Source organism: Ananas comosus, linkage group 8 (assembly GCF_001540865.1).
Source record: "Ananas comosus cultivar F153 linkage group 8, ASM154086v1, whole genome shotgun sequence".
Taxonomy (NCBI): Eukaryota; Viridiplantae; Streptophyta; class Magnoliopsida; order Poales; family Bromeliaceae; genus Ananas; species Ananas comosus.
The window spans coordinates 2,680,582-2,691,878 of NC_033628.1; the positions used below are offsets into that span (position 1 = coordinate 2,680,582).

The window sequence follows — 11,297 nt, forward strand, 5'->3', positions numbered from 1 at the left end:
AAACGAATGGTTATGATCAAGCTGTTAAAAAATAATATTCCTATTCATAGATTTTACATTAAAATTAAAATTTGAGTTTAAATCATGAATTGAATTAAATATAAAAATTGTTAAATATAAAAATGTTTAAACACCGTTCTCTAACAGCTTAAACTTTTAGAGTACAACGGTTGTTTGACAAATTTAATTTTGGATATCAAATTTGAATTAACAATTAAAAAGTTTTAATCACAATGGATCAAAATTAAATTTTAACAAATTTAAATTTATAAATTCTGGATATTAAATTTGAATTAACAATTAAAATATTTAATTACGGTGAATCAAAATTAAATTTGAATAAAATCTTGGCACTTTTAGTTTAAATAATATACTTAAATTTTAAATTTATCAGCATTCAAAAAGTATATAAAAATATTCAATGTATATATTGAAAAAATAATATAAGATATTGCATATATTTTTTAATAAAATATAACATATTAATTTATAAAACATAATTTCTATTATAAATTTTTGGATAAATATGATGTAAAAATTTATATTGATTTGAAATAAATTAAAATAATTTTTATGTTTTGTGCTATCAAATTTTCCGCAGTTAGATTTAACTTTTGACTATTTTCACCCGTTAAATTATACTGTTCAACCAATAACTCACTCAACCTTAGAGAGCCACATCATTCTAACCGTACATTTTTTTATCCAAAAGCCGAAAACCTAATAGCACCAATAGCTTAGTGCTATTGCTAGTTTTTACACTTTAGCTAGTAAACTGCACCTGGAGATGTGGAGGACTTAATGGAGAAGATAAGATTAAAGCACATGACACGATCCAGGATTAACAACATAAAAGATTTTTTTTTTTTTTTGCAATTTAGCCCTTTTAAAATTTATAATTTACAAAACAATTCTATAAAGATTTTATTTGAAAGACAGAAGAATAATCGAAAAATGGATAATCGGTTACAATCGACAATATAATTTAAAAGGCCGTAAACTATTTACCGTCTTTTTCTTAATAAAGAACGTAATAAATAATTTATTGTTCTGTTTTTCGTATATAATCTCAAAAATCACCTCATTTTTGTCCAAGCCAATTTGGCAAAATGAGAATTAGCTGGCTAAATAAAATTTATAAGGGTCATTTAGCAAATTAGAAATTTGTACGGGATTATTGTATAAAAAAAGGAAAAGAAAATCGCAACAGAAACCGGTGCATCGAGTGTACGGATGAACCGGGCGCACGCGAGAATTTCATGACCCGGGCCCCGAAATAGATACCGTGCACTGGAGCAGGCCCTCTATAAATAGAGCGACCACCCCACGTCCTCTCCCCCAACTCGAAACGCTCGCTCCCCAACCTCCTCTCCTCCTCCTCCTTCATGGACGGCGACGCCGCCGCCGCCGCCGCCAACGCCACCGCAGACGCCGACGCCGGCAGAGACGCCGGCGGCGACTGGCGATCAAAGATCCGCCCGGATGGGCGGGCGAAGATCGTTGACCAAATGTAAAACTTTCACCGATTCTCTTTCTTCTTGTTCTTCTTCGTGATTGATATTTTTTTCTTCTTCTTCTTAGTGATTAATTGCTTGATTGCTTGGTCATGGTGGTGGTTGATTGGATTGGGCCTTTGGCGAGTGAGATCATCGATTCTTGATTAGTAGGTTTCTTCTGGTGAGAAGAAGAATATTATCTGAACGAAGGGATTTGATGAACTAGTTAACCTTGAGTTGGATCCTCCCACATTGGTCTCTTTGTAATGACAGTTCTTTGAAAACTAGGGTTTTGAAAAGAAAGTAATCTCCTAACACAGGCATTTTTTTCTTTTTCTTTTTTTTTTCCCTTCTTGAGATCACTTAATCTTGAACTTCAAATAAGTTTCATTTTATTATTTGACACTCTAAACTTTTGATTGATGCTAAAATTTACGATCATTGGTATTATTATTAATCGTTACGAAAAATTTTCTGAGTGCACCCTATGCGTCTGTACATCTGACCACTGCAACTTTTTCTCTATTTAGAAATCTGATGATTAGACTGAAACTATGAGACAGATGAAGGGCTGATGACATAGTTATAAATGCACCTAGTGCAGACAACAATTTTTCTCCTAAGGTAACGGCCAAAGCAAAACACTTTTGAAAGTTCGAGAAGTAAAGTGAAACTTGGCTAGAAGTTTGGGAACTAGCAGCGCAATTCACCTATATATTTCTCTAATTTGCTTGATTGCTGAGAAGATACGTTACTTCAGTAGCAATTTACCTATGGCTGAAATCTCCAATACTCTGGGTTTTATCAACTCGACAGCAAGGTTCCTCGAAGAAGATGGTAGAAGTGCAATTTATTAATATCTACTAGCTAGGAATGTTTTTATCCGTCGAAAGAAATAGTTTTCAGTTTATCTTCGTAAGATCACATTTATCTTCTTATAATTTTTTTCTTAGTATCTACGCTGTTTTGTACTTTCATTCAGTAGCTTTTGTATGTTGCTTATAGCTTCTAAATAATATTTTCGCCAACGGATTTTACATAAATATGTTTCTGTGCACAGAATTGGCAAACTGAAGATGCATACGCAGAACAGTGTACCTGAGGCGCTCAGAGCTATTGCTAGTAAAGTCGAAGAGAAGCACTTTACTACTGCTACTAGTCAGGTTTGTTCTCTAACTTTTCCTGACATAAAGAGTATCATACATTATGCTGTGGGTAGCAAATATTCGTAGCTTGTTTTTGCTGTAAAGGGACACATACGCGATCTCGTGTATGACGCATATGCATGCTTACCCCGACAAACACTGTTCTATGTAACTTCTGTATTGGTATCCTATTTGGAGAACTGAGGAGGTTCACTTTAGGTGATAAATCATAGAGAAAATCAGCATAACTATATTAAGAGATAAGAAGACAATGTGTATGCATGTTTTACAACTTAATATTATCTTCATAGCCAAAACTATGAACATAGATAAAATTATGTTTAGATACATCAGTCATGAAGTACTCAAGCTTGAAATAGTTTGAATTTAAATTCTTGTCAATCTATAATTGTGAAACCTTTAAATATGAAGCTGCTTTTGTTGAACTGATTGAGAATTTTAAAAGCAGTACTACATCGGAGTACTATTTATCGGAGTACTTAATTAATTTTCCAAGCTGGTCTGGTCCTTTCATTTTCTTTATCAGCAAATATATGATATTGATTCTTTTAGCTACTGCAGCGCTGTTCACTCTTTTAACCCTGGTGACTTCTCCTTTCATACTCTTTTATGAACCTAAATCTGTGGCTAACTAATTGTATTAGGTTTACAGCTGGAACTCCTATATAGATTCTTTCATCACTGATCAATGAAAGACTAATCTTAATTTCCTTTTACTCTGTTAAATTAATGTCACTCATGACGCCTAACCATTTTCCGTTCTTTTGGTTTTCCAGAATGATTACTTGAGAAAAATATCTTTGAAAATGAAGGCACTAGATGACATGATTCAGAAGGATGCTTCGACCAGTCCATCAACGTCAAATCTTTTTTCAGAAAGCCAAATACCTCCAAATAAAGGTATCCGTGCGAACATTCTGAGCACTTCTTATGCAATGCAAAATTGAACAGCCAAACTTGAATCCATGCTTCAATGACCTGAGAATATGTTATTCAACAATTGGTAGCTCCATTGGTTGAACCATGGATGCATATGTGAAAGCCCACTTATACTGTTAAATACAGAATTCAGATAAGCCCCCACAAGTTATTTGCATTTAAGATGTAATGCGCTTAAAGTTTCATTGTAGAAATTCCAAGTTCTGCAATTTGGTCCTGGAACATTTCAGATACATTGATTAGAGCCTAAACTTACCCAAATTCTGTGTTGTCATTCCTTTGTTGGTTTTCTTGAGAATATATCTCTGAGTGACCACAATTGATTAAATTGATGATTTTATCCATTATTTACCATACAAGTCAAGTTTAACAAAGGCAGTTGAGAGGCGTAAAGAGTCTGTTTAGACGACTTTTGAAATTTCATGTTCTAGTGCGAAGATGCCTCCCGTTTAAAAAATATATCTTAGGACAAAGCTGTCATGATTTGATGTTCTTAAGCTTTTATGTCAATTTTCAAAATGCTCCACCTTAACTTGCATGAATATTCAAGCAACCTCAGTAAAGGTAAGCCCTAGTAGTAATATGTTGCTCTGTATTCTTATCTACAGTCTCTTCGCAAACTCAGGGCCTGTTTGGTCCTGTGTTAATGACTATTGCTGCCCACTCCATTCTGGGTCACCATTCTAGTTCAAGCTTTCGTAACCAAACTCTGACTATAATGAACTTATATAAAGGCTGCTGAGCTGCTGTATTTCTTGTTTCGATAATGTCATTCTTCAATTCAGCTTAGTTGTTAAATTTCTGAAACGCATTAAGTTGGCATTAACAGTAGCATAGCCAAGAGTTTAGACTCTGTGCGTAGGTTATAAGCTGCAACATCATCTACTTGTTTAGCCTTTGAGACATGGTATGCAGATTATGCTTTCTTTTATTTTGTGCTATTATTTCTGACAAGCTTCATATTATTAAGAAGTACAAAGATTCTTGAAATGGCAAATATTTGAATTTTATAATTGTGCTATTAATTTGGTGCTCTCTTATAGGCTTTAAACTTACGATTATTATGCTTTGATTTTTCTCACTACAAAAATACGTCTTCAACCTTGATGTATTTCCCTGACAGCAGAAGTTGGTGCAAAGTCACAAGTTAGTAATCAATGGCAATTGCATGCAATTCCCAAGGTTGAGCAATCTCCAGTAAATGCCCCACTTCTGCCACAGAATTTTCAGAAAAACTCTCCAACAGAGTCCGTAAATAGGCCTATCAATCACACCTCTATTCCAGCCATTTTAGGGCCTAATGTATCCACCATAACCGGCTCTCAAAATTCTTTTGTACAGTCACAAGTTAGTAATCAGGGACAACCCCTTGCTGTGCCTAAGGTTGAGCATTCTCCTGAGAACACTCCACTTACACCTCAGAATTTTCGGAAAATTACCGACTCTCTAACTGTGCACGGAACTAGCTTTAGTCCAAATTGTAACATGCGGTGCGCACCTGTTGTTCTACGAAATTCTCCAAACAGATCTTTAGGTCAAGATGAAGTACCAAATAGCAACACTGTACAAAGACAGGTTCAGAATTCGCACTTCTATGCAAACCATACTAGGCAGTTACCTATGCAGAATAGTAGACACCAATCTCTTTTGCAATCGAACATGCAACAGCAACCGCCTCGAGAACATTTCTCATTGTTGCCAAATCAATTTCAGTCTCCTCATCAATCTTTCATGGATTCAAACTTCAACCTTAGGCAAAATCAAGTTCGACAAGTTATACCATCTTCCATTCACGAACACCTACAGTCCACTTCAGTTGGGAGGCAACACCATGCACCACTAAATTTTGGTCAGTTAAGGTCCAGTTCTGTTCGGAGACAATCCATTTCTACTCCTCAAAAGTCTATTATGCCATCGCGTGAGCAGTTAATAGGCCAGCGGTCCAACATTTCAAATATGCAACAGAGGCAGTTGCTTGGACAACAAAATGGAGTCTTGATTTTCTCAGATATACACAAGAACTGTCAAAACTCAGCAGATAATCTGGGGGTAACTAATGCTGTACCACAACTACAAACTCATCAGCCGTCTCTGATGTTGTTGGAATCACAATCTCAGAAGACTCGACACCAGCCATCTCAGCAGCAATTGTATTCAGACATTCAGACAATGATGCAGTTGCAGCGAGAATCGGCTATGCACCAGCAACCAGATTCTTTGAAACAAGAGACCGATGATCCTCAGAGTTCAGATTCTGTGCTTCGACCGCAAAACATTATTGAGGACAACAAACAATCTATTCCGTCAAATGCAGAGACTCTAGTGGCATCATCTAGTTGTAAGTAGTTAAACTTGGAGCCTTCAAAGAAAACAAGTTATACTTAGAAGTGTTTGTTCAAACTTGTATGTGCCATCTCAATCTGTTAGCTCTTTCCTGGTTTCTTAGCTTTCTTGCTTTACTTATTTACAGCACCTGTTGATACTGCAACTCAGATGGAAAGTGCAACTCAATTGGATTGGCAAGAGGATCTTTATCAAAAGGTTAATTTTCTTTTCTTTTGATATTAGGTCCAGTATCATAGTTTTACTTCCTCCAGTTTTAGAACATTTCTTCTTGCCAAGTTTAGGGAGTTATGTTGGCATTTAACTTTTGCTAGATTAATTTTCTCAAGGAAGCCATTCTCCTCAGAGAAGGAATTAATGAGATATCATATATCTCTCTCATCCCCTTGAAGAGGAGACTCTTTATGGTTGTGCTTCGCCTTGAGGTCACTAAGCCTTAAATTACTTTTTTTTCTTTTTGTTAACTTCATCAGTTAGGTCCAGAAACCCAAGGATTCTGTGATCTCAGTTCTCAGTTAATAAGGTGATCGATCAGCAGATCAATTTAGTTGGCCTTGGTTGTGTGGATATTCATAACACCAAAAGTATAACAAAACTTAGTTTGGCATCTTGTTTAATTGCTATCAATAGTGCCAGTTTCATATTAAGCTGCTTAGCCAGTTTCATATTAAGCTGCTTAAATGAAAAACTCTATGCACAGGGAGTTTGGATTTGAATGTTGAGCTTTGAACCTATTTGCAAAAAGTTGATGAGCGCATGCTTGAGATTATGAAGTCGATACTTGAGAATGATCCTGTTAAACAACTTGTTTTTGTATCACATGTATATGAATTTTCCAGAACCATACTAATTTGATGACTTTCTTTAATTGCAGATCCAGTCCATGAAGGAGATGTACTTCGGAGAACTTAAGCATCTACATCAAAAATTCTCTCTACTGATTCAGCAGGTTTTGTTTTTCTTTTTAAAATTACTTAAATTTACTTTCTAAGAGAATAATGAAGGTCTGGAGTGTTGAGACTGTACCGGTCCATGATTAGGAATGATAAGTACTGCATCCTGCTCTGGTTGTGTTATCGGTGCATGCTGCTATGCACTGTGAATCCACAATATATTGCAGCATGCACATTCGTATCCTAGAATATATATAAGCGAAAAATCACGTTAAATCTAGTTCTCTTCTTCAAGGCATTCAGTAGATTAATCTAATTAGAATCTCCATGTCTTATTGGCTTCCAGGATGAAGGTTTAATATTGTCCTCACCCCAAGCAGAACGGTTTAACAAATTGAGACAGTTCAAGTGCGTAACGGAGTTGTGTCTAAAGTCTCTACTAATATCGAAGAGCAGGATTGATCTTGCATTTAGGGGAAACTTCGCTAAACTGGAGAGGCAAATATCAGGTTTAATTAACTTAAACAGGAATAGAAAATCTGTTCCTTCACAGCCTGCTTCTACTTCGGATCCAAATCATGAAAGTTCCTTCACCAAATTATGCCATGCAAATACCTTGCATTTGCAGCCGAGCAGAATAGCTTCCTCGCCACATTCCGATAATTCATCTCAACAGACCAATTCATTTCGTCAGAATTCGTTAAATACCTTGCAATCTAATATTAGTCCCCTGCAACGTTCTAGCGCCCTACAGAATGAGAATTTGAAGGGGCAGTCACAACAGCAAAATACAGAACTGCTGCTGCAGCAACAAAAAAAGCAGCAGCTGCCACAGCAGCAGTTTCACCAACAACATAAGCAGCAGCAATCTACGAATTTAGCAATACATCAAATTCCGCAGTCTAGTAATGGTGAAGATGAGCCGGGAATAAGACAAGGTGAAGGCCTCAAATCAGACAAATGTGATAATTATCATCACCATGCACTAAACATGAGTTCTTGTCTGCCAACTTCTACTTCTCAGAATCAGCACACTCCGATGTTACATTTTCCAAAAGGGGACTCATCCTTCTATGCACCTTCAACATTAAAAGAAACTGAGAAAACTTCCGGTACTTCAGCAGTACCAAGTGTTGCAAATTGTAGGCATAATTTAACAACGGTGGCTTCGCAGCAAACCCAACCAAATGGTGTCACCACACTTGGCGGGATATCATCTTCTCCATTGCTTTCAAATTTTTCCAGTTCTGAGGAGAATAAGCCTTCAGTTATAGATGATACTAATGGACCTGAAAAACCAATAAATCGCTTGATTAAGTCAGTAAGTTATCGCATTTGATTTCTTTCAGCTATTTTTTATTTCCTGATAACTAAATGTCTCAGCAAGAATTCTATAGTATATCATTGAACACAATATGCTTATTGTTTTGAAATCTCAGTGTGTGCATCATACTGTTATGATGTGCATAATTGTTCATATTTATAGCGCTTTCTTGATCTTTTATAATATACTAAAATTATATTTCCATTCTGAACTTTATAATCTACTACTATTTGTTGTATCTTTGATAAACTTTTAGAAAAGCAAAAAATCAATATCGTGGACTAGTTGACTATTAATATTCGTCAGTTATGAGATTGAATTTTTAGGCATCAATTGGAATAATTATTTATAACTTGAGTGCATTAATAAAGGTGTAAAAATGTTTACAAAGTAATCATAAGCACTTCAAGTTGGAAAGAATGTTGAGAGGTTTGTTACTGAGTGCTGTGCCTTCTTTAGTAATCTTGATTACAGGTTGAAATAATAACTACCAATGTTTTGACATGTATAATGTTGCATTTTTGTTGATTTTAGAACCATAATCAAGTTCCGACTATTTCAGGTACAATCAATGTCACCAGAGGTGCTTCACTCCGTAGTTGACGATATTTTAGGCGTTGGTAACCTGACTGGCAGAATAGCAGGTTCGGCACCAGGCTGTATTTCTAGACCTAGACCTTCTCTTGGTAAAAATCTAGCTGTGATCACAAAGCGCCATTTGCAAGACCAACAGTTCTCTTCACAACAGAGAAAGAAGATGAAGCGCGATATTACTTCCGTTGCATCGAGTTTTGTTTCATCAACTGGCGGAAAGAGTGATGGCTTGGATGAGTCCTATAGTGTTGTTACATCCGAATCAGAGTCTGCTGCATCTACCTGTTCCAAGCGACGGAAAATTGCGGTGCGTCCTAATGCACAATATTTTCTTATTTGTAAATCATGTGATGATTTGCATAAATGACATTTTTTATATGTCATGTAGTCATGTTCACTGATTATTCTTAAAAAAAAAAATTACCACATTAAACCTTCGTTGTTATGCATTCTACACCAACTCTTATTTGCAAGTCTTAACCTTACCTCTTAATCTCGATAATTATATTTACTATATATTTTTTTCTCTTTTTAGTTTTTGTTTCCTATTTTGAAGGAATGTCAATAAATTAGTACTTTTTCTCTTCAAGTGGAGTTGATAAACAACATGAACTACTTGAGATCGTCATGCAGGCTGGCCACGCTTTGGTTGATGAGATCCGAGAAATAAATCGACTATTGATTGACACAGTGCTTAGCATAAGCAATGAGGATAAAGATTTCAATGATGCTGCATCCAAAGGACATGAAGGAACAATCATCAAACTGTCCTTCAGCGCGGTGTCCATTAGCCCAAGCTTGAAATCACATCTTGCTTCATCTCAGCCGGTAGTCTTAATTTTAAAAAGATACAGGTAAATAAAATGATATATTCACAGATTTCCCTCAGTAGTAATATAATGTTTCTATGTTTGCAGTCTCTAATCATGCCTTTGAGATTGCTTGTTCCTGCTAATTATCCCAAATGTTCTCCCATAGTTCTAGACAATCCGCTTGGCGAAGAAAGGTAAATCAAATTCACTTTCTGTTTCAAGCTTACAGAATGCACAGGCTTTTAAAAAAGCAGAAGCTTCAATTTGAACTTCTACTTCTGATGTAGTAGGAAGCTGTTGAAAAGACTAAATGAAAAGCAGTTGGTACTTGTTTGAATAGCTCTGCTCTGACAGAACTTCTACTGAAGCGCCAGCCGAGCTAAACAAGCCTATAATAATTGGTCTCACAATAAAGAACTTTTTTCGATTCCGGCACTTCTTTCTAACAATTAAACTTGCAGCATAAAATCAGGAGATCTTTCAACCCGGATGCAGTCGAGGTTCAGCATGTATCTGTGTTGCCTCTCACAGCCGATGTCGCTCCGAGCAATCGCGAAAGGTTGGGATGCATGTGCGCGGAAAGTAATAGAAGAGTATGCTCTCCAGAATGGAGGAGGTACTTTCAGCTCAAGATTTGGTGGCTGGCAGAGTTGTATGCCACTGCATGACAAGTTAACTTAGGATGCCATGTGCTCAATCCAAATCATTCGAGTCTCATGGTTGCTATTTTCAGACAGGATGCCTAAAGAGAAGGTGATCTTGTCATTTCTTGACTGAACTAGTGTACATATGCAAGGTGTAGTGTTTATGTGAATATGACTACCTATAGAAGTGCTTTGCTTTCGTTTTGTTTTCCTAATAGGGAGAATGGGCTTATGATTGTAGAGAAGATGGGTTCAAAGCCGAAAAGATACATTTCTACTCTTTAAGTTTCAAAATAGTTGCATTTGGAAAATACATTTCTACTCTGTTCGCATTATATAGTGTTTGCATACCAATACTCTATTTATGCATCATGCTTCATTTTTACATGAATTTCATGATTCATGTATTACCTTCAGTTTGAAAATGCCGATATTTTAATGACCGAGAGATTTAGTTTTGCCCTTCTGTTTACGAGTAAAACACTTTAAAGATAAATATATATATATATATATTCTATTTCTCTATAATCTTAATTAGTGTCAGGAGAAGGTTGCATTCTTTGTTAAGTTCTGGTCTAAAGGAGTTGCATTGTTTCATATCCCACTGTGAAATTAGATGGCCTAGCATTTGTGTAACACTTCTAGATGGATCTGAACATACAGCAGTGGAGATATAAGGAAGTGTTTTACAGCTATAGAATATGTAAGGAGGGGTGAGGGGACCATCAAACTGATGATTCCCTTTTTCTTTGCAGCTCTTTTGAGAAGGCTTTTTATAGCTTCAGGTGTGGAATAACTAATCTGGAAACTTTTAATAAGAATCTCAGTTTTAATGGAATATCTGGGGTAGGTGAAAACATTATTATTCCATATTATTTCAATAGCTTTGTTAGGATTTAATCATTTTATGGGGCTCAGGGCATGTGGGTGGGTGCCTTCATAATTCTAGTGGGTTCTCTCACTCATATGCTGCAGCTTGGGGATACGACTCACCTCAGGCTTGGGGTACAACTTACCTCTTCCTTAAGCGAATATTTTTTATAACTAATCCTATCAATTTTTATAATCATAAAAATAATTTTCTTA

At 36.0% G+C, this 11,297-nt stretch overlaps 1 protein-coding gene across 1 annotated transcript; it reads left to right on the forward strand.

The window, feature by feature from the left end:
* On the forward strand, window positions 2,573-10,457 carry LOC109714076 (mediator of RNA polymerase II transcription subunit 15a-like). The gene is made up of 10 exons (XM_020238489.1): window positions 2,573-2,659; window positions 3,439-3,562; window positions 4,728-5,939; window positions 6,072-6,142; window positions 6,819-6,893; window positions 7,184-8,158; window positions 8,724-9,062; window positions 9,389-9,583; window positions 9,673-9,761; window positions 10,029-10,457. The coding sequence occupies exons 1-10, from the start codon at window positions 2,573-2,575 to the stop codon at window positions 10,246-10,248; spliced, it is 3,387 nt and encodes a 1,128-aa protein (XP_020094078.1). The 3' UTR covers window positions 10,249-10,457.